Genomic DNA, 24,964 nt, shown 5'->3' with positions numbered 1-24,964 from the left:
CAGTACATACCACTTTGGCTTTGGGTCCTAGTCAAGCTGTCGACTCTAGTTTTACATGAGAGTCCTGAGCTTTGGCATTTCTTAGACTACTATTAATAATCTTTTTGCTTCTTGTATCTCTTTTGCAAAAATAAAGGATAGCAAGTGGTTAGTACCCTTAATCTGCAATATTTTGAATTGTCATCAGGATATTCTGAAATGCCTTGTTTTTCTTGACTATGTGCCTTTATTTAGGCAACACCCTCTTCCCAGGTACTCTTTCCTCTCTGACTCAGTCCAACAAAGTGAAATATGCCTCTCCAAAAGATGTCACTTTATAATGAGATTATTTTATGCTGAAAGAAATTGAGAAGAAGCAGATACAAGAAAAGCCCTCTGCCTTCTCCCTAACTGCTTGGGAGTACATACATTTGTAAAAGTGTCTCCCCGGGAAGGACAGAAGTTAGTCCAGACAACTCCAGACCCCTCTCTGCCTAGAGAGGCACCAGAGGAATCTACATAACAAATTCTACTAATCCTTAGCTTTTATTAGCTTCCACATATATTTATTAACCTTCCCGCAATTTGCTACCCTAGAAACTCAAAGTTCTTTTCCTTTGTCTTGTCACTTCTCTAAAAGTTTAGTATTATTTTAAAGTGTTAATACAAGCCCAAGTTCTAACCTCCGCTTTGAGTTACTCATCGTTGGGTGCTCCCATGTGTGCACGCGATGAATGTGTTAATAAACTTGTTCGCTTTTCTCTTGTTAATCTGTCTTTTGTCAGTCTAATTTGCAGGATCCTAGACATAGAACCTAAGAGGGTAAAGGAAAAAATATATTTTCTTCCCTTACACCCATTTTTGCCCATTTTTGGCAATGCCCATTTTTGCGAGGTTGTGTTCTTCTTCCTTGTGCACCAGAATATTCCATTCACATTTTATCACTGCAATTCACAGCATTTTATAATTGTTTGCTTTTCTCCCGCACAAGACTATCATTTTCTTCTTATTATCTACAGTAAGTTTTTAGAAATCCTTGTTGAATTTATAAGTGAACATTAGGTAGAGATATTTTTTACTAAGTTCACTTCTTCATAGCTTTTTAAGAAATACTGCTCTGTTTTAAGCATATCTTTAATATGCAAACCATTTTCGAATACAAATACTTTTTCCTTCATCTTTTTTCATTTTCTTGATATATATATATATATATATGTATACGTGTGTGTGTGTGTGTGTGTGTGTGTGTGTGTATAGAGAAAGAAATACGGTCATTTAAAATCACTACAGCTTTCTAGTTTTCAAGGATAAAAGTTTACTTGTAGCATGTCTGTTAAGTGCTAGATAAACAGGATACTGGACTGTCCAAGTGTCATTGAACAGTATTCCTCTCGAAGCTGGAGATGTGTTTACTTAGCACATAGGGAGTCATCTGCTCATGTGATTAGCACATGTGGTTTATGAGGGAAATTAATTACAGTAGTAAAGTATCATTTCAAACACATGCTTGTGTTGGAAAGGACTAGTTGACATGGTAGAAAATATTCCAAAAGTCAGATAACACGCAGAGGCAGTATGTGTGGGGTTCTTAACTGCATCTAAGGACTCATAGGACATCATAAATGAGATTCAGGGGGCTCCCTAAATTTTTTGCAAAATTTTAGATATATTATTTTTCTTTGGGAGGGTCCATAGTTTTTGTATCTCATGAATAATCTGTATGTGTGAACTCTGTGACAACAGGCAAATAAATAACCTCTCTGGGACACTGTCTTATTTGTAAAGTTACTTAACCTGTGTTCATTGCCTCACTTGTCAAATAAGAGGATTGGCCTAGGTACTAGGTCTCTAAGATTTTGCAGCTCTAAATTCTATATATTTTTTAAAACCAGTCTGTATACAATGCATAATTCAGTAGCAGCAGATCATTTATGATATGCCAGGCACCGCATTAAACATTTCACATATATTGCCTCATACATTTAATCTTTATAGTAATCCAAAGGGTTAGATATTATATTTTTTATTGTTTTTACTTTATAATATATTTAACATCATCACCATCATTAACATCATCATCATCACCATTAGGACTGTGCCTACCAAATTATAAATTCTATGATGGCAAGAACTTTGGCTGTTTTGTTCACTACTCTATATTCAACATTTATCACAGTGCATGAAACATAATAGGCATTCAATAAAAAGTCTGTTGAATAATGCATTGAAACAAATGCATAACTAGCAAAAATGCTCTGAATTAGATAGAGCCAAATAGTACTATCATAGGATTTCATTCCACCTTACTTTTTTGTCTCCCCCTACTCCCTTAATCCCTTTTTCAACCTTTTCTCTTCCACTCCCCACCCTTCACCTCTTGTAAGAGTCCAGCTTTCTCTTTCCCCTTACCTGTTACCATTTGCTTCTAGACCTAGCTATAACTGTTGTCAAATTATCCTTTGTTCCAGGACTATATTAAATTTTATTCTTAACTATCTCATGAATTTTATTATAAAGTTCTCATTACATATTCAGGTTTTAGGAGAGTAATCTGATTATAATAACTGATTCACTAAACCCTGCCTACAAGACTCCTAGTTCATCAAAATGATCTCTGTAAGTGGTGAATTTTAAAACATTTGTAAACTGTTAAATAAGAACACATAGCTATTCTTGTCTATAAAATGCTGCAACAAGACTCTGTCCTTAAAGATGTGGCTTCAACCAACACTCACTGAAGCTTCTGGGCTTGCCAACATGGTGGCCTACCACAACGACATTTACTCAGGGCTTTTCTTGTATTTTTGGTTGTATTTTTTTTTTAATTAAAATTACTGGGGTGACATTAGTTAATAAAATCAAATAAATTTCAAATATACAGTTCAACAGTATGTCATATATGTATTGCCTTGTGTGCTCACCACCCAAAGTTAAATTTCCTTCTGTCACCAAGTATTTGACCCTTTTTATCCCTGTCTATATTCCCCTTCCCCCTTTCCCTCTAGTAACCACTAGTCCATTGTCCGTGTCCATGAGTCTCCATTTGTCATGTTTATTTGTGGCTTTCAGTTTTATATTCCACACGAATGAAGTCATATGGTTTTTTACTTTTTTTGTTTGACTTACTTTGCTTAGCACGATATCTCAAGTCAGACGTAGGGCTTTTTGAGCATGCATTTGCCTCTCTTGCTCTGCTTTCCTCCTATCTGACCCTGATCATGTCTCTGGATTTGGCCCACAAAATATTCTGTCCCACACTTTGTTTGATATCTTATTGATTCTTTCTTAGTATCTGTCCTTAGCTGACCCCCTGGTTTTTGCTACCTAAAAAAATTTACTATGTCTCATTACTGAAAGACTTAAGAGTTATTCAAAATAGAGATGGACCGAGATGAGGATTAAAAATCTGTTTTCTCATTGAGCGAGGTGAGTAGGCACTGTTCTACTTCCTTCTCTCACCTTGGCTTCCTTCCAGCAGCCTAAATCCCACGACTTGAAAAGAATCATCACCCTTAAAGGAAAGACATCTTCTATTTTCTATTTCAGGGTCTCGGCATTTTCTGTTATTTGTGCTTAAAGCACTTTTCTCTCATAGTTTCACATGGGTGCCTCCTTCTAACCTTTCGAGTTTCAATTCAAATTTTACATACACAGATCTCCCTTGACTCTCTAGCTCTAGCTAGAGAGTGAGCCCCATCCCAGTCATTCTCCATCACATTACAACTCTGTTCTTCTAGCTTTTACTGAACTTCAAATGATTTGTTAGCATATGAGTACTTACTTCCCTATTTATTTATGTGTTTATTGTGTTTCCTCCCACTACTGTGTGAGATCCTGAGGGCAGAAACTCTGCCTGTCTTTCTCACTGTGTCTCCAGGGGCCAGGACTGTGGCTGGTCCAGCTAACAATATTACAGCTCTTCTAGCTCCTGAACCTCTAGTGGGATATATTTGAGAGGAAGAAACTGAGGTAAACAGGTTCTGCTGTGTGGATCCCTGCCTAACCTTGATTGTCCTTGGCTCTAATACAGTCCTGCCTGAAGTGGCTAAAAGATGTGATGTTCAGACCATTCAACGATTTTTATCTGACTATGCAAATAAAGATGGAATTTTCACACATTTAACAGAGAAAATGAATAGGGTCCTCCTTTGTTCTCTAGCTTTCTTTGAAAATTCAGTTTAGAGGAATGAGTATGAATTACGCACCATAATTTTGTTTTTGATGATTTTGTTTCACCATCTGGTAAGTTTTAGGGGAGCAAAATTAGAATCTGCAAAAGTTGCTGTAATTGAGATATTATCTTATTCAACTCCTTGGATCTAGTCTTTTTCTTCTCTTCTTTTTTCCCATCTTATTCTATTTTACATAATTATTTGTCATTCAAAACCATGATTCATGTAGTTTTAATCTCAATGGAAATCTTAACTGCACAACTTAAAGTTAATTCGAACTGCAAAGATATACAGTTAAGTGACTAGTTTAATAAATTTTTTTAATTTTAGTAAGCATTTATAAAGATATTAGCAAATTTCAACTTATAAAATAAACTGGTTTGTTAATAAAGCAAGAAAGTTTTGAATAACTTTAAAATATCTTAATTTTTTATTTTTGAATTTTTTATTTTAAAAAATGTACCTTCCATTAAACACACACACACACACACACACACACACACACACACACTTTTTTAAATGTTTGTTACAATGTATGATAAAATGTTTCTACTTTGCATGTAGGAAGTAAATTACCTTCAGAGGTGCCTGTACATGTGCATGTGTACACATTGACAACTGGGCTTTTTTGTACACAACTGGCATGTTCACTTGTCACCTGATATGCTGTTAATAATAATATCAATGATAACGATAACAATGAGAGCAGTGAATATTCTAGTAATTGATAAGTTGTCCAAGCAGTGTCTTACAAAAGTTATCTAATTTAATCCTCACATCTACTAAATGTCAGGCAACATTATCACCATTTTACAGATAAAAAAAACAACAAAACAACAAAACCCCCAAGCCCTTAGCCAGTAAGCAGCAGAGATGAAATTCATATTCAAGCTGTTTACTTCTCTGCACACCATCCATTGGAGCCCTGTAATTGGACATCATTCCAATTATCGACTTAATGATCTTCAGAAGAAGATCCATTCATTGATTCCTCAACAAACCAGATTTGAGGTGAGAGAGCCTAATTTATTTAGACATCTTGCTAACATGTGTTTGATAATATCCATTCTGCTTAACTATGCTCTCTGAAGGTATCTACTCTCTTCAATGGAGTGAAATTAGGAAAAAAGGCTGAGTAGGTAAGCAAGAAAATGGCATTAGGCAATTATTAATCATAAATAACATTCTTGGGAAAGAGTGAATTCAACAAACACACTATCTAGCCATGGATAAGGCACTCCGTAAAATCCACACAGGAGTAAGATATTTGTCCTATCCTCAAAAAGTTCATTACCATTTATCTGGAAGAGACAGATATATACACGATTAGTGATGGCAAAGATAGGATCATTATCCCCATTATTTAGTGAGCACTTTTGTTATACCCTAGGTGCTGTGCTAAGTATTTGCTAAGTATCATTTAAAAATCTTATTGCCAATTATTATCTTCATTTTATAGATGCAAAAGCAAAGGGAAAGACACTTGTTCAGTAAAACTGAAGAGGAATTTTTCATTCAAATGGCTAACCTTATAATCAGCTCTTTGTTCTGCTTCTGCAGTTATGCTTGCCCCATAAGATGAAGGGCAGGGTGACCTCCAGAGTAACTAAAGACTCATCCTCCCCTTTTGCTTGTTTTATCTGGGTAACAGATGTATTGCCTAAGTTCCTGTTTGAAAATCTCATGCCCTGTAATTGCCTGTAGCCTATAGCAACTCCCTCACCCCCACCTCATTCTCTGTAACCCACAGCAACTTCTGCTCCCATAGTAGCCCATAGCCACTCTCATGCTCTGTTATCACCTGAGGAAAAATTAACCAATCAGCCCATGCCAAATGTAAAACCCTAACTGTGCAGATAAGCCTAATAAAAGTAAGTTTACCCCTGAGCTCAGGGCCCAGATCTTCAGAGAGCTAGCTCTTCTGAGACTGCCGGTGTAATAAACCTGAGTTCTCCAACTCTCCCGAGTGGTGCTTGGTTTCTTGCCAGTCTGATTATTCTGCAACATAACAACATTAGTAACTGGGGAAACTTTATTCAATCCAAAATGAGTTTTACAGCAAATGAGCTCTGGTGCCATGTGGTGGCGCTGCCTTGCCCGAGAAGAGATTGTAAAAAAGGTAGAGATTGATTTCCAAGCACATCAAACAAAACCATAATATAAGAATTGTTCTCAACCGAAAATAAGTGATCTTGATGTTATTTATTAGTCTCTTGCACTTTAGTGGACTAAAAAATTGACTAAACATGTACATTGGACTTAGTATTCTGAAATGTTAGAAGCATGGACTATGTAGATTTGATTCTAGTGTAGGAGTCTATTGTGGTCCTGGGCACCTATTACTCACAACCTCAAGGGAAGTCCCTGTACACTGGAGAGTCACTGAGGCAGAAAACAAAGTTCCATGGGAGGCCCAAGGTGGAAAGGTAGAGACAAGAGGGAAATGGTCTTGACCTATCCAAATAGTTACTTGCCATTTTTCAAGAGCACTTTGACTCTTTAAAAGCTATGATAAGGTTCGAATTTCCCTTCTACCATTCCTTGACACGGGGTTGCAAAAATAGCTGCCTTCGAGCCCTTCAGGTTTTACAGGCCTGAATAACTTTTTACAAATGATCAGTGATATTACCATAAAGAGGCCTTGCCATTTTTAATCTTACTCTCTACTTCTAATTTATACTTGGCCCACTTTGAGTTTTAAGCCCAGTCTCTGTAACATTTGAGTTTATAAACTCTGTTTTATAAAGTCTCTCCAAGTAAAATTTAAACATGAATAAAATGATCTTCCCAATACATTGGTCAAGCCATAAATGATTTTCTATCTCTGTTAATCAAGAATCAAATGGAAGAGTTTTATAAAAAACAAAACAAAAAACCACATAGATCTGGAGTCAATACACACCTAAAGGTTAAGCTCATTCTACCTTGTAGAATGCAGCCACCAAAGCACTTTGGCCTTATTTGATGATATTTCATGCCAAATGCCTTTTAAAAGTGGAAGGAGAACCAGGAGCTATTCTCAATGAACGCAGACTGAGAGGCCAGTAGGGAAATACACACGAAAAAGTTAAACTATCATCATTTCTAAGAAACACAACTGAATGTACTGGTGGAGGTGAATGAATAAGTGAATGGAGTGACAGCAAACAGTTTACATACAAACTGCAGAAGCTGCCCAACACCCCACTTAATACTGGGTAGGAAATGAGTGATGAGTCTGCACCATAATGCAAAGCACTTAAAACAGGAATACCTATCTTTTCCCAAACCTATAACTAAACTGTCTTTTCTATAGAAAGAAGTTATTTTGCCTTAAAGACATTGTATTAGAGTGTTTCTAACTGACTTATGAACCATTCAACTTAATGAAAACTAAAGCTGCACAAAATGTATATACATTTGCACTAATGGTGCTTGATATTTTAAGGGGAAAAAAAGGTCTTTCATTAAGCCTATCCATCGCCATTCCAACATGCCAAGCCTGCTTTTTCCATGAACAATTGAGAGCAGATGCATCATTGAATACATTAAAAGACAAAGAAATGTAGAAACCAAAGGTTCACACTTCAATTTTAATGTTGAGCAGCATTGCATGAGTTTGCAATAATGTAAATCATGCTTGATGGATTATTTTCAAATTAAAACTGGAACCAGTGTCACCACATCCTATTTTTTCATTTGCAGTATTATGATGTAGAATTCATTTAGTGTTTAATGATTTCCAATAATGCAACATAAAACAAAACAAGAAATCCATTATTTAAAAAAAGCAAGATTTGTTTCTATTCTAAATTTAACTTGTAAGAGAAAAAACCCCCACAAATTGACTTAATTTACAGTACTATGTTCCATTTTGGCATCCATACTTTGAAAAGGAAAGAAAAGTACTGAATAAGAGTGCAAAGGTTGCTGGGAGTACAAAATACACTGTGTTATATACAGCTGAAGGATTCAGAAACATTTAAGATATTATATAGGCAAAATTATCCCAATGTCTCCCTGGGCTTAACCTATAGCACCCAGTACTTCTGCCTCATTACTCATCATTCTCACTTGTTACTGCTTTTTAATTGTTTATCGTCTTTATCAGACTACAAGTTCCAGTAGGTCAAGAATTTTGTCTGTCTTGCTTAACTTTGTATCAACAACACTTATGAGGGTGTCTGATAACGAGCAGGAACTTTATATTGTTTTATTAATGACTCATTAATTAAAGAAGTGATAGAGACTGTGTGTGGCCCAACAGGGAGAATTATCTACAATGTTGATTTTGGCTCAATAAGAGATAGAACACTTTCTAACAGTCAGAACCATTTAAAGTTGGACATGGCTACTGACATGTTTAGGTAGAGGTGATACCACAAATAAGCATGGGTGCAGTAAATAAGAATCAAATTCTTGGGTCCTGAATTATACCTAATTATCTTTAAGAAGCTTGCTAACCCTAAGGCTTTATGATTATAACATAAACCCTTCCCAAATTTAGGTGATAGTTTAAACTAAAATCGTAGGGGTTCATTTCCATGATTGGAATTACGTAGATAACTTATCAAACCAAAGGTTCAACTCTCACACCTTCTTGGCTATACATTCATCTTACTTCAGCTAAATCAAAGGTAATATGGTATCCGCTTTACTATAATTTTTTTTTACTTTTTCTACTTACTATGCTACTTACTACTTAAAATGTCTGAGCCCAAGGGTTGACTTACTAGATCCAAATGGTATTCTTTACAAAAGAAGGCTTTAACTTTTTGGCCACAGGTAGGAACAAAGTATACCTAAAGGAATTAATAAAGTTCATTTACCCTCATACTACTGTATTTAATCATAGAAAATGATCTCTATACTTCATGAAACCAGTGCTTTCTCTTAATCATAGGAGTGGTAAAGCTACTTACCACAAAAGAATAATAAATCTTAAATCCAGGTTTAGCCACAAAGTAGTCATCAGACTTGAATGTTATTTTAATTTGGTTTGTTCTTGATGTTATCCTTGGAGGAACTTCCTTGTGTCCGCACCATCGTCCTCTAATAATGGTACTGGTTTCAGATATATCTTCTACTTCCACAAAATCATACCTAGTATCAATATGACATAAATAAAAAATTTTTGATTAAAGTAGACTTTGAAATTCATGCTTTCACTGAGAAATTAAAACTAATATACATGATTTCTTATGACCTACCAGATAAAATAAAAATTGTAACCTACAGACATTTTAAACTGAAAGCTAATCTTTGCATTAGGTTTTCCAAATTCAAACCTCAACAATCTATTCTGAGAGAATCCTTATATACATTTAGCCATGACTGTTCCCAAATCATCAATAATCAAAATAGGCTACTTTCTGAGCATTTGGCTTATAAGATTTTCCTGGAAAAACTAATATTATAATCTATCATCAGATTTTAGAAGATGTAACTCTAATTATATGTCTAAATATTTACTATACAAAATTTTTCAAACAAATTCTCACTTTAAACTAATTTCCCATATTTAGTACATTCTTAAAAATGGAAATAATCTGTATCTATACAGCATATAGAATCAGCATTTTCATTACATAAAATAAATGGTAAAATAGAATAAATCATTAACTTCTCTTTTTGGAAACTGTCTTTTAGAGGGATAATATCATAAAATATGGCTTTTCTCATAATAGAAAGCTTAAGTCTTGGGGTGGGGGGGTTGCTAACCAATATTGGAAATATCTGTGCTGGTTAAACCAGAGTGTGAATGAGCTACAGACCATAAGTTTATCTTTGGCATTGGTCAGAGAAAGAGCGAATGTCTGGATTAAAGAGGACAGGAAAGACCTCTTTAGATATTCCACATAACCATTTGATCCTCGAGGTGCCTCTATATCATCCCACCTTTCCATCGCATAGTAGGACATCTTCAGTGACAGAGTGGACATCTTCTAAGAATCATCTATTCTATTTTCAGGCATCTAAGATCGTAGGCCCTTCTACCTGGTGAGCTGAACTATCTGCCTTTCAGTTCTGGGCATCAGTGTCTCACTCCTCCACTCTACCTCTCCCCAAAGGACTTTGGGTACCAAAATCACAGCACAAATGATGAGCATTCAGGATGAAAAGTGGCAGCACTTTCACATCCACTTTATATTTTCCTGTCACAATTGCCAAAAGTAATCAGCATGAGAAACATTATGTCTGAGTATGAAGAAAATCCAACATGGCTTTACTGGTCCTACCCAAGCACCTCAGAGCTCTTACTGGATTGGGCAGGGTAACCTAAGGAGTAGGTGAACATAATAATGTTGTGAATAAATTCTGTTGACAGTGATTTGTGAGACCCTATGTCCTTTGCCTCAGTTTCCTTATGTGCAGAATAAGAAGACTTATACAATTTTACCAGCTGGATATGTCTCTGGTGTTGTGTAAATTAAGAACTTAACGTTTAGATGGTGCTTAGAAGGTGAAAGGCACTAACAAAGAATCATTACTTAAGCAATAAAATATTACAATGTAAACATTAAGGAGGTTTTGGAACTGATGGCAGGAAATGGATTGCATTTCATTTTATATACGATATGTGTAAATTATATTTACTATACAAAACAGGAGTATACTTGAAACTTGGTTGATAACACAACCATCATTTTTGCTTTTTAAAAACACATCATTGTAATTTTCACTTTGGATCTGATGTCAAGACAGCAGCATTGTGTTTCCCAGGTAGGGTTCTGAGGCAATTTTCTGATCTGTATCTTTCTCTCATTTTCCCTTTTCCACCTTTTACTCCTCCACCTCTCTCTATAAATTTTGAAAAGCAACTCAATTTTCTGTAAGGTCGAAAAAACAAAACAAAACAAAACAAAACAAAACAGAAACCTATCCTAACTTCCTTTTCTATTTTCAAGGCCGGGATGCCAAAAGGACTCACTCAGCTACCAGCATCAAAATTGCTCAGTAGTGGAGACTCTGCTTCACTTCCACATCATCACCTTTAACAATTTTTTAATGGCCGTTGTGTTTTGTTTCTTTCACAATCTCTCTCTCTTTTTTTTTTCCTCTGCACAGACAATTAGTTCTCCCTTTCAAGGTTGAAAAGACACAAGATCTACTCTAGTTTAATCTCTTTGTAAATATTGACTGGCTCTTCTTGCATGTATTTGTCTGTTTTCTGGCATATGTTACCCTCCATGGTCCTAGAAAGTAATAATCACTGCTATTATTCTTGAAAAAATAGCAACGTAATAAAAGCTGTCAGCATAATAAACATGCAACAAAAGGACAGCCAAATTTGAGGCACCCTCTTTTTTTTTATTCAAAGGAAAATAAACCTGCTGAAACGACTTAGCAGTTCAGTAGTTCATTGGCAATGCAGAACAAGTGTGTGTAGTTAAGTACAGAAAGGAAAGAAAAATCCTCCCCAAGTCTTATACATGCTAATTAAGTGAGTAAGATGCTGTGAGCAGACAATCAAAGAACAACAGCCAGAGCTTTTTCTGATAAATATGCTAAAAAGGAAGATTATCAGGCATGTTTTCCATCTAATGCTGATTCAGAAACTCTTTGAAACAAACCTGAGAAGCAAACAGACAGACCCTTGTGTTCTCTTCCTTCTTACACAAACCTGAGGCCATAATACTCTGATTTCAGGGCAAGGCACTGAGATGGTCCTCACTGTCATCCACTCCCAGTGCTCGAGGAAACCATTACTGTGCATAGGTCACAAAGCTGAGGCCAGTTCCTGGAGCACAGCAGGCTGTTCACTCATTAAGCCCGTGGCAGGTTTGGACCAGAGCCACAATACTTTGCTGCAGGTGACCTAGGGTTACTGGATGCATCCGTATGCTCACAAGGGGTATTCTAGGCCTGGCCAAGATGAAGGCCTCCAGATTCCGTCCTTCTCTGGGGGTCACGCAGCCTGGCTACGACAGGTGTGAGAGCGAGCTTCGGTGAGTCAGCCAGGTTACCAGGCCCTCAACAGCAGCCCTCTATGCTCCAATTTATTCTGTTAGGACTGGCATAAAGGTTTTTTGAAGAAGAAGTGGAGCATTTTGAGTAGGTGCAAAGGGCTCAAAAGGGAAGTCGGATGTGATGTTTTAAATCCATCTCTCTTTTTTTTTTCACTTTAAAATAGGACTCTAAAATGAATTTTTTTTTCTCCACTTACCTACAGATATCATTTTCTGCTTCTTCTAATCCAAACTGGTTGTCAAAGGCTAGCTGTATCCTTGTTTTCTCCTGGGAGTGGAGCCGCCACGTCAGAAGCAGGTTCCTAGGGTAGCTGTTTGGGAAACGGGGACTCTGCACATGGCCATTTCCTGTCACCTGGATGGTTTCGTCTCTTCGGTACAAGTCTGTGAGGTGATTGCTCTCTGTTAGTAGTCACAACTTGTAGAAATTAGTATGTTGCTCCAATTACAGGAAAGTAAAAAAAGAACAGTTTAAAAACACATAACTTTTAACAGCATTTCTTGATTTTGTTTAAAAACAGGACCAAATGGTAGCCTTCTGGTTAAACAAACAATATATATATTTCTTCTATTATACCCCAGCTTCCCAAATTCATCACAAATTTAGACTCGATGGCTAATTCTTTGTATTTGGGGGCTCTCTTAATATCAATTTTGATAAGTAAAAATTAACAATTATCTCAGAACTCGGGTTCCTTTAAATTAGAATTAAAATAAATAATTTCAAATAGTTCATCCTTCCTTTTTCATGTAATAAACATTTTTTTTTTACACTGACAGTGAAACAGTATATCTTCAGTGATTAGCAAAAGAGGCAGGTATGCAGTAAATATTGCTGAATGAACAAATGAGTGAAAAACAAGTTAAAATAATCTAATGGTGTTTGATGACCATATATTTTATATTCAGGTGACATTTTTCAGTGGTTTTCCCATTATAAAAATCGTAATCTTTGCCTTAGTGTATGGTGACTTAAAATAGATCCAATTTATATTCTATTTTCTGTGTGTTATAAAATAAGGAATTTGTCTTGTCTTTGTCCTGGGTTCCTGAGAGGAAACTTCTATACTCTTAGAATTTCCCAAGTAACAGAAGTGCTCTTGTTATTTATGGTAGGCCCCTAGGACCACACCTGAGTTTATGCTAATGAGGTGATTTACTGTGGGCCCCAAAGTAGTTTCAGGATGGGTGCTGGCCACAACAGAAAGACCAACATATGATTAGAGTTAGGGCTCTGAGCCTGATATCAGCCAGACTTCCGAACATCCCTGGAGGTAAGGAAGGGATATTGGAGATTGAGTTCAATCATACTGTCAGTAATTCAATAAATTTTGCCTGCAGAATGAAACCTCAACAAAAACTCTGGTCACTGGGGCTTGGGTACGCTTCCTGGTTGCTGGTACACATTGGTGTGCTGCGAGCGTGACTTGTCCATAAGAAATTAAAACTTCATGCTTGAGACTCTCCCTTGCTTGCTTGTGTGTTTCTTTACTTGGCTGGTCTTGATTTGTACCCTTTATAGTGAAACTGTAATTGTAACTATAGCGCTTTCTTAAGTTCTGTGAGTTGTTCTAGCAAATTCACCAACCCGAAGGGTTTATGCGGAACCTTGAATTTTTAGCTAGTTGGTCAGAAGAGCAGGTAGCCTAGGGACCCCCAAACTTGTAGCTGGTCTCTGAAGTGTAGTTTTGTAGGGACCATGCCCTTAAACTTGTAAAATCTCACCTAGCTCTGGTTTGTTTATATCAGAATTATATTGTCCAGTGGATCCATTTTTCATTTCTTCCAGTATTCAAAGTTCTTTGCACTTTAGAGTTGGGCTTTTTAGGCCCCTCCATAAGCAGACTTCCAGCCACAGTCTATTTGTGTTCTGCCTCAGAGAGTTTACTTTGGGGACTATAATTCAGTGAGCCTGGTCAGGGAGGCCTAAATTGCTGGTGGAAACCACTAAAAGGTTGGGCTGCTGAGGGTGGCTCTTAAAGTTTCCAAAATAAAAGAAGGAGGGTGAATAAGGAATCAGCTTGTGAAATATAAAATCTCCTCTCCCTTTACAAATGTCTTGTTCACATGGGAATTTCAACTTTTTTTTTACTCATTCTGCGTTTAATGTGTGATGCTTGTCCAGTCAGTTAAACTTTGTGTGGGAGAGAGGGTCCTAGGAAGAGCAAGAGTGGCTGGAGGATGTCCACACTCCCTGCCTGCAAAATAGAGCACTGGTTCTGTAGTTACATCACCACTTCCAGGGAGCTCAGTTAAAGGCAGCCTCCTAGGTGTCAAAAATAGTTTTGCCAGTTGACCTTCTTCTCTTCCCTTGACCTCGTGCTGAAAATATAGCCATGAAAATTACTTGTCTGCTCATTTTGTCATAAGAGGCTTTTAGTAAATTGAGTAAAGGCTGTTAGGGAGACAAATTTGAGCAATGAACCAGTCAGTCGGCAATCACTCAATAAGCACAGACTCTAAATAATGCATTGAAGTATTTTCAACACGTGCTATCATTTGAGTATTACTTTCACAATTTTGCCATATTTTCTTATCTCGAGTACTACCATTTACTTAATATTTCTCTAAATATTTTTAATCAAAAGTAAATCTATTCTAAAACTTTATATCAATGAGGTAAATAGCAACAAGATACTATTGCTATGAATAGAAGGTAATCATAAATCTAAATATATAACTATTAAATTTTAAAATATTCATCTCAGGTGTTCAGATTTCTTGTCTGTAAAATAAGAAAATTGGGTAGCACATTTTCTCTTAGGTCTCTTTCTGGGGTGTTCAGTGGTTCCATTTTATTATTATTTTTATTATTATAATTATTTTTATTTTATATTTTTATTGTTCCAGATGCTATGTTAGATTCAGACATAATTTAAGAATGTTTAAAGAACTGTTCCTGTCTTTGTAGACCTGAAAAACAAAACTGATGCAGACTACACAAGTGTAAATGATACACAAAGAAATATTAAGTGCTGAGTATGAATGGTTGATCAGAGGCAGGGAGAGAGCTACAGGGCTAGCATGATGAATACAAGGTGTGCGCATGCAGTCATAGTAAGAGGACTATCCTGAGAAGAGTCCAAGTGGGCCCAAGTGGGATATTAGGCTTTCAAGGCCAACTATGGAAATATTTGGAAGCCAGGCAAAAGTACCTGCACTTGACACAGGTAGAAACAGGAGAGCTCTAGAAAAGATAAAAGACTTGTTGGTAATGATGAAGGATGAACTGCAGGGAGAGCACCTGCAGTGGGGCTATATCCTAGGAGCTCAGTAGCCCCCTTATCTGCACAGGATACATTCAAAGACCCCCAGTAGAAGCCTGAAATAGGAGTTAGTACTGAACTCTATACACTATGTTTTTTTGTATACATACATACCTGCAATAACATTTAATTAGTAAATTAGGCACAGTAAGAGATTAACAACAATTAATAATAAAATAAAAACAATTATAGCAATATATTGTAATAAAAGTTATATGAATGTGGTCACTGGTTTCAAGGGATGCCTTACTGAAGTCTTCATATATACACAATGCTTTTTGGTGTAACACGTAGCCATCAATTGTAACATGTTTTCCAGTCATGTCTTCCACCTACAAATGTAATGCTTTTCCCATCTTAACTAAGCACGTATCATGCCCTGTCACCATAACTTTTGTGGTCTGAGGTACAACGGCAAAACTAGCACAGATTTCTCTTATCTTCTTCACAATTTCATGGATAGAAGAGTTGTTCTTACCATTGATCATAGCAACCTCAATATACAACTTTTTTTTCTTTCCCTATTAAGTAGAGAATTTTCAGCTTTTCACTTAAAGGAAGCACTTTAAGTCTTTTCTTTGTTATATGAAAAGTGACAGTGCTCCTAATCTTGCACTTTGGGGCCACTATTAAGTAAAATAGGATTACTTGAATGTAAGCACTGTGATACTGCCACAGTTGATCTGAAAACCAAGATAGCCACTAAGTGACTGATGGGCAGGGAGTGCCTAGAGCATGGAGATTAAATGAGACTCATGAGATTTCATCACATTACTCAAAGTGGTATAAAATTTAAAACTTATTGTTTATTTCTAGAATTTTCCATTTAATATTTTTGGACAATTGACCTTGGGTAACTAAAGCTGCAGAAAACAAAACCTCAGATGAGTGGGGACTATGTAGCTGCTAGAGAACAAGGTTCTGACCTAGAAGGGCAAGCAGCACTAAGTCCATATCAGGGGGGAAAAATCGAAAAGAACTTGTAGTTAAGAAAGGAATGAAAGGGATGAGTCAGAGCTAATGCAATGACTCATGCCAATGCAAAGGCCTGGGCCCCATGCGATAACATCGACACAGGGGCATGGGGAAAGTAAAAGTTTTTGAATAAAAGTTTGGTTTTGATGGAGCAATGAGAAATTCAAGTGGAGGCTTTAGCAGGCTTTGGGGGATATAAGGCTAGACCTGAGCTGGGAGACTAGAAGAGATGAGGCGTCAGTTCAGAGAGGGAATAGGTAGACTTGGGAAGCACCGAGCCCTCTGAGGAATTGTTTTGAGGAAGGAGGCTAAGGCGTCGTGTGTGCTGGCAGACATGCACAGGAGGGACAAGTGGCAAAAGGTTTGCTGGGAAAATTGAAGAAGTGATGTTTGAAAGGGAACCAGGGAACCCACAGTAGTGCCATGTCTATGCCAAGCGGCCCAGGAAAGGGGCCATCTCAAGGCCAGTCAGGCCAGTGATATCAAATGCGGAAGACCAAGGGACAACACTAAGAGAAAAGACCATAGAACTTGTAAGTAACAAAGTCACTGCCATCCTTTACATGTGTAGAGATTTTTACGTGAAGATATTTTTGTAAGAAAGGGACTTCTTTTTTTCTAGATCATCATTAAAGACTAGATTGTCTTAAAGGTACTAACTCTACTTATAAATGAAACACTAGATATATTTTTAAGAACGCTGTGGTGAGGGTGGGCAAGAGGGGCTTTCCTACTTTGATTAAGACAAAATTTGTTTCCAGTTTTATAAAGTTACCACAGACCTATGTTGCTCTATACTGAATTGGAGGCCGAAAAGAAAAAGTAAGTTTTCTGATTTATTTTCCCTAAAAAACAAAATATTACCCAAATCTACATATATACAAGCTAAATATGAATAACGACAAACACTTTTACACTGCTTACTTGGTGCAAGGCACTGTTCTAAGCACTCTGCATGTTTCATTTACAGAATCTAAACTCATTCATATAACCTTGTGTGTGTGTGACCATACTTAGAAAAACTCTTTGAGATAGATATCATTATCAACATTTGACAGATGATTATGAGGCACAGAGAGATCAAGTAGCTTACTCAAGGTCACAGTCAGTAAATGGTGGAGTCAGAATACAAACCCAGACAATCTGTTCCCAGAGCTGATGCTCTTAAGTACTATTCTATAGAAAATGTTCTTCCTTTATAGTCTGAAATTTGCTAGAGGAAATTTTAGATTCTTTGCTATCTGTAATCCACTTTGACTTCTGAATCATATTGTTTACATATAATTTATAACTTCATGCCAACTCAGCCTTATTCTTAGCAGAAGTATTATGATGAATTATAGATACAGAAAACAATGTATCAGCTTAAACCTGAGATAACTACCAAGTATCGTATATAAAGCCACATTCCTAAATGAAGATGTTTACTTGTTCCAGTAACAGCAAACGTTTATGGAGTGATTATTATGTGTCAGGCACTCTAATAAGTAGTTCAAATATGCTACTTCATTTAATCTTTACAGTAATCCTATATAATTAGTAATATCCCCACTTTACAAAGGAAGTTCAGAGTTTAAGAAACTTGTGACCTCAGGGCACAAAGTTGGTGGTGGAATCAAGGTTTTACCCTATGCAATTTATCTTCAGAACATATACTTTTAACTAGAGCAAGGTACTAGCTGTTAAAGTACAAAAATATGATATATCATTTTTCATAAAATTTCTATATAAGTTTATATGGTGAGAATATAAGTTCTTATTTTGCATTTTAATACAGAAGGAGGTTTACAGATCAAAAACTCTCAAATTATTTTTTTACATTTTTTTCTTAAAAAAAAAGCCAATTAAAATGAAAAAAAACCACACCAAAATGTTATTATATTTGTCTAGGCTGTCCCCAACTCTAAGCAAGCTTAGCTTACCCAAGTATTCCTGGAGCTCATAAAAAGTCACTGTAGGCACTATCACTTATCTCTGGAATTTATCTAGAACATTTTCAAAGTATGGTCCCCAGGCCATCATCATTAGCATAACTTGAAAGCTTGTTAGAAATGCACATTTTTAGGCTCCACCTAGATAGATAGAGCTGGAGCCCAACACTACCTGTTTTAATGGCCCTGGAGGTGATTCTGATGCTCCCTAAAGTTTGAGATTCGCTGACCATCTTATACTTTCTACTGGTTTGCTTCTTATTCTAGACTTCCCTGGTTCCTGTACCTCCTTGTTTTCACTCTGAACCTCATGTCTGTTTTTTCACCTTACCTTCCAACCGATGCCTAGTCTTAGACTCACTCTCTTGACTTTGACTTTGGAACCTTTTCCAGGACATCATTTTTGATAAACAATGACCTAGGGGAAGAGGACACCTACTTTGGTGCCTTTGACACCTAACAGCTGGGTCTCACCCTTATCTAGCTTTCCCCACGTCATTGAACAGTCAATAGATGTATTTAGTAATTCATTGTCACACAATGCTTACAGAGAAATAAAATTACAAATAAAGGTGATACTTTTATTTCTTCTCTCTAGATCCAGTTATCTATGACAATGTAAAACTCAAGGGCAAATGCTGAGTTGTTGAAGTAAGGATTAAAATATTTCATCAATGATTCCATAGGACCAAGCAATGATATAGTTGCAGACTGTGCCACCTCATACAAATTCAGTGAAACAGGAAAGGCATATTCACTTGCCCCATTGTCACCACAAGACATTCAGGAGCCAGCAGCATGACCGATAGTCACAAACCTATATTCTGCAGCTACAAGCCCAAAGCAAAGAATGGTCATTGAATCAGGAAATTCCCAACTTGCAAAGAGATTTACTAAAAAATTTCATTTGTAAAATGGCCGTTCCATGGTCATGCAATATATCATAGAAACAGTATTTATCCAGAATGAAGTTGAATGATATATAAACCAAACAATCTCACTTCTGCTGTGAAACAACAACAATGCAACCACTTAATTTTTGTAGGGTGCAATATAGTTTAGAAGCATCCAATTTTGTAAGTCTATCATAAATATAAGTTGACAAAACAGTAGGCAGTATATTTCATTGCTTTCATTCTGTTTTTTTTCTTTTAAATTAAATTTTGTTTTGTTACTTTAACAGGTAATGAAATCAACACAGAAAAGTTAAAGTGATTTGTTGCAAGTCAGAAAGAAAGGCTATATATGTAAGAGCAGAATCTTGAATTCAGGTCTATGATGCTCTAGTCTTAGTGACTTTCCTCTACTAAAACAAATAGCAACATTAGACACACTTTCTGTTTCTTAAATTAACACTTTAGGGAATTGGATAATGTGATATTTAAGATTCCTTTCAGGTCCAAATGACATGACATCTCAACAATTTTCTTTCAAGAGGACAGGATTTCCAGTGGTTTGACTGTGACTAACAGACACAAGTGAGGCAATGATGGGACAATGGAATCTGAAATCCAAAATCTTCAATAAGATAAAGAGACAATTTTTCCATCTCATAATGATATTATATATAGTTGTATGCTGTCACCTAAAATAACAGTACAAATGGATGTCAACGAGTTGTTCAAACACATTATTTAGGAAAGTCTTATTTCTTGTCAACCAGAAAAGTATCCACGGCACATAACTGGCCACTTAGCACATCAATGTGTGCTGAACACATTACAAAAGTATTTAAGTAAACTCTTTAGTGCAGGGACAATGTATTCTATCTTTTGCTCTTTTAAAATCTAAGTAGAGATTTCTCTCTGAGGTTGGTTAGGTATAAGAGATAAAAACTGAAGATACTCAATGTGCTTTATAATTTCCTTTAAAGTTTCATAGGAAAGTAAAAAAAAAAAGAAAATCATATGAGAATTTAAATTCCTTGAGGGGAATTGCTATGCCTAGTTCACAACCTGACTCCAGTGCCTTGCAAGTCTGGGCATATTCAGACATTCAAAATATACAGCATTCCCCCTTATCCATGGGGGATACTTTCCGGTTCCAAGACTCTCAGTAGATACCTGAAACTGTGCATGGTATCAAACCCTATATATACGGGTTTTTTCCTATACATGTATACCTATGATAAAGTTTAATTTATAAATTAGGCCCAGTAAGAGAGTAACATTAGAACAATTATAATAATATAAAAGTTATGTGCATGTGGTCTCTCTCTGGGATAACTGATACTAAGTGACTAATGGGGAGGGTAGCATATATAGCGTGGATATGTTAGACATAGAAATGATTCACATCCAGGACAGATGAAATAAGATTCTTGATATTTTCACCACACTACTCAGAATGGTGTGCAAGTTAAAACTTACAAATTATTTATTTCTGAAATTTTCCCTTTAACATTTTTGGACAGCAGTTGCCTGCAGGTAACTGAAACCATGGAAAGTAAAACAGCAGATAAAGGGGAACTACTGTATTTGTTAAATATATACACGGGTGGATGGCTACTGCAAATAATGCAGACTCAGAGTTCTCAAAAGTTAAAAGGCATATTGCAATTGGATATAAAATAAAGGCAGTTTTATCAGAAAAAAAAAGATGAAAAATATCCAAATATTTTATTTCCAAGAAATTCAATTTTGATGTAGCCAGTGGGCCTGACATTGTGGGAACACATTTCGCGTGAGCATTAAAGGATTATTTTGGGGGACTATCCTCCAAATGATTCTTGTTATCATCTGGTTTAGACATTAATTCTGAAATGACGACCTCCTGTTCTGTGCTATTTCCATCAAAACCAGCACTACCAGGTTTACCATAGCTAGAGCATGCCACTCCTTACAAAGCTGTGACCAAGAAAGAAAAGAAAAACAATGCTGTAATAGAAGCAGGAGAGTTTGTTGTTATATTTGGGAACTACTCTCAGATCTGTTAAGCAACATATTAAATGAGGTAACTGATTAGATCCCACAGGTTCTCATTCTATGCAACCACCTCATTTAGAAGAGTAAGCCCAGCAAGACTGATCAAGAGTCAGCTCTGTGCCTTGCCTATTATTATTATTACTACTACTAAACTGTCTCAAATAACCTTGGCACCCTCTGCCAACAAATAACAACATAGTATAGAAAGGTGTCCTAGGTCACAAAATAGTATCTTTGTTTGTGAGACATAGTGTGGTATATTGTAGAAGAGAGAAAAAGAAACAAGGGAGAGATAGAGAATATAAAAAAGAGTAGGTCAGGAATTCCCTAATTTTAAAATGAATAGATCATTTTGTTGAACAGACCCTAAAATACACAATTGGGATCGAATCTAACTTAAGTATATAATTTTCCACAAGCGATCTCTTAACTTAAAAAGCACAGTGTTTGAGTCTCACCTTGTGAACTGCTAAAGGCGAAAATTAGACTTTGTTAACAATGTTAGTTTAAAAATCAGGGGAAGTATTTTCAACATTGTTTTCCTCAGTGTTTTCTAAGGCACTGCAGCTGCAACCAATGAATAAATTCCTCCTGGGACTATTAGTGGGTCATCTGCATCAGAAATTTAGGGTTAACACCTGACACATGTTCCTAGTGAGACCCAGTCTTCCAAAAGTCCATATCAGCTCTCTAAAAACAATAGTCACCTGTGCTCACTCTGCTTTTAAGTAATTCAAGAGCAAAGCTGATTAAACATCAGACATTTATCAATAATTCTCCAGCAGAGATTTTTCTAAGAACTCAGTAGTAATACAAACCATTTCTGTTTATGAACCTTTGGGGAGGAGAGAATTGATTGACAGTTATCTATCTTTTTTCCCCTAAATTCCAATTCCTTTTGGCACAACCTGAAGTGTTAATGTTTCATAAACAACCCTCCTCATAGTGATCATTTGGAGACAATGTTTTTGGAGAGTAATCACTTGATAATTCCTTGAGCTCAAAATTATTCTTCTTTAAGAATCTGAATCCATAAAAAAAAAAAAAAAAAAAAGGGAGGGGCGGGGAAAGTATCATAAAGTCCTTTTGAATATTTGCCAGAAATAGTCACCGGGAGTGTAGTGATGCTCAATGTACAACATTGGTACTTATTATTCCTCATGTATCTAGATCTTTCAGTGTACAGGTTCTGTTCTGTTACTACACAACGATGATGCGCAATGACCCTCTTTCCTTCAAGATAGCTTGTGTTTTATAGGCTGATTACATAAATGACTATAAAATTATATTAAAATGGAAATAATTTTTGGTTTAGTTCTTAAAAATAAAAAAATAGTGAAAATAAAGATTGCCCTGAAATAGGCATACTATATTATATCACATTAGAATAATTCATATTAATTAATTCGCTGATAATTCTCTTTTTTCTATTGTAGTCTTTTTGTGCTCTTGTTAGGTAGTTAGTCAGACATGAGTGACAAGAGCCAAGGCCCAGCTCTGTAACCATAGAAACTTCCCTTGAAGACCTTCCTTAAATACCTCCCTTTTAGGGTTATAAATTACCCCAAATTCTAGGGCACAAAGGCTATAAAAGCTGCTGGCTAACCCAGCCACAAACGCATGCGCAGAAAATACTGACCGTAACTTCAGCCTCATTTTACCATCATTATAATATCATGACTATGCCTGGAAGTTCACGAATCTAATAATAACAGACTGAACTCTTAGTAAGCACCTGCATGCTAGGCAAAGTTATACAGCAGCCAGGTATCAATCAAGGTGACCCCACTTGCCAATCACTTAGAAATATCTTTGGAATCACCCATCACGGCCCAAATACAAGGCAAATATTCTCACTTCTGGGCCCTTTTTGCCCTTCTGGGCTCCCTTTTTGCCCTCTGGGTTCTCTCTCTTTGGTGGGCTTTTGTGGCCTTTTGGCCTTTTTGTAAACATATTGACTCCTTTGTGTTAGTTACAGAGCTGGGGTACTCGTCTTTTTCCATGTGCCTCTTTAGGGCATTCTTTGTCTTTCTAAAATATACTTTTAATAAAACTACTGAATTTCATCGTTTGAAGAAGAACTGAGGATCAATGTTAACTACACTTCTGCGCTGTCATTATCCTTCTCTCTCCCGGCGACCGTTGGGGCAACACCAAACTCAGAACTCCGATGAGTCCCAAAGGTGACACTTTGATGATGTTTACATGTCAAGGGTGTGTAAAAAAACAATAATATTCACAATTGTGGCAGATGGAGAAGGGCAATATTGAATGCAGTGACAGAGAAAGTAATCCCAAGAAAGTGACATGGGATTGAACAGTGTAGAACAGAGAAGATGACTTTGACATATCTTAATGATTAAAAACGATTTGTGTGTCAAGACAAAAATATTTTCTTAGTCACATCTAACTAAAAGGCTCATCAATTCCTAGGGAAAACTGAGAGTTAATATATGAATCATATGGCTTATTATTTGTGGTTTTTATATACCTATATCTATATATATGTACATTAGTTATATGTCATATAATACATATCAACATTTTATATATATTAATTACACTTCAGTGTTTATTAAACTATATGGCTTTAGTGCTATTTATAGGTTCAGTCATTTTCCAATAATAAATTCTACCAAATTTCAGAACACTTTTTTCACTTTTTTCACATATTAACATTTCAAAATCAGGAAATGTGATTATTATTAAAGGTAACTATCCATTTATTAGGAGGTAGAGCATGTTAGGATATAGTTGTAATAACTTTTGTGTGTGTAATTTTATTCATGCTTAAGAGAGAACTTTTCATCTGATTTCAACTTCAGATATCTGCATTGATAACACCATATATGGATGAATTATAATTTATATTTAGATATCTAGGGGTCACTTAAAATGACTTTATAAAGATTGTTCTAAAATAAAAAAATTTGTGCATGTAAATGAGTACAAAAAAGATAGAAAATGTAAATATAATAAAAAATGGAGAAATGATATCTCATCCATATTCTCTTATGAAGAAATAATCAAGTGCTTTATAGGACCAAAGCTGAGATGATGTATACGATTAAATAAAGCTGAATTCTGGTTTGTCTTTAAGGTTCAAAACAAATTCCCTTTCTACCTCAGACAATACAATTAAGGGCAGGAAAAGTTACTGTATATCTCAGAAGAGGTCAAAGTATTGTCAAAACTCTGAGCTATTGATACAAATAATCCATGTATTGTGATGGTGATAATCATCTATTTCTCAAAAGCTGATAGCTTTCAAGAGAATTATTTAACTCTAATGATATGTAAGTCATGTAAGCTAAAAATGATGTGATAATTATAAAAAAATGCAGATAAATTCCCAGAATTCCTCAGTATTCTTTAAAATTTTGAGCCCTAAAATAACTAAGCTACATCATACTCACACTGGTTATGAAAAAGTTCATGTACTTGAAACTGTGCATTAATACTGAAGGAAGAAGTGTTTTTGAAAACTTTTGAAAGTCAATTAAAAAAAGTTCGAACTTGGACTTTCACTTGGATAATGAAATAAAAGAGGTTATACTTCTATGGATAAATTCATGCTATTACTATTTTATTAAAAATGCATTTTGTGTGCTTTCAATGTAGACCTTTTTTTTTCCTCTCCACAAAAGCAATTACTATATCATTGGGTTTTACAATGAATGTTGTTTTAGAATAAAACGAGCTTTTTGTTTCTTTATCAAAGCTCATGTTAACAAGTTCCTTCATATTGCTACTTGGTCTGGTGAGCCT

At 35.9% G+C, this 24,964-nt stretch overlaps 1 protein-coding gene across 3 annotated transcripts in view; it reads right to left on the bottom strand.

The window, feature by feature from the left end:
• Window positions 1-24,964, bottom strand: part of PDGFD (platelet derived growth factor D) — a 216,348-nt gene that overhangs the window by 58,569 nt on the left and 132,815 nt on the right. For 2 of the 3 annotated variants that reach the window (XM_016163672.2, XM_036220235.1), the window contains exons 2-3: window positions 12,298-12,484; window positions 9,053-9,233 (exon numbers count right to left, since the gene is read on the bottom strand). In XM_016163672.2, the coding sequence (XP_016019158.2) occupies window positions 9,053-9,233; window positions 12,298-12,484 (368 nt within the window). Of the gene's footprint in view, window positions 1-9,052; window positions 9,234-12,297; window positions 12,503-24,964 lie in introns of all 3 variants that reach the window. The other variant, XM_016163671.2, reaches the window with a different exon arrangement.

Source organism: Rousettus aegyptiacus, unplaced genomic scaffold (assembly GCF_014176215.1).
Source record: "Rousettus aegyptiacus isolate mRouAeg1 unplaced genomic scaffold, mRouAeg1.p scaffold_m13_p_5, whole genome shotgun sequence".
Lineage (NCBI taxonomy): Eukaryota > Metazoa > Chordata > Mammalia > Chiroptera > Pteropodidae > Rousettus > Rousettus aegyptiacus.
This window is presented reverse-complemented; position numbering and strand designations above follow the sequence as displayed.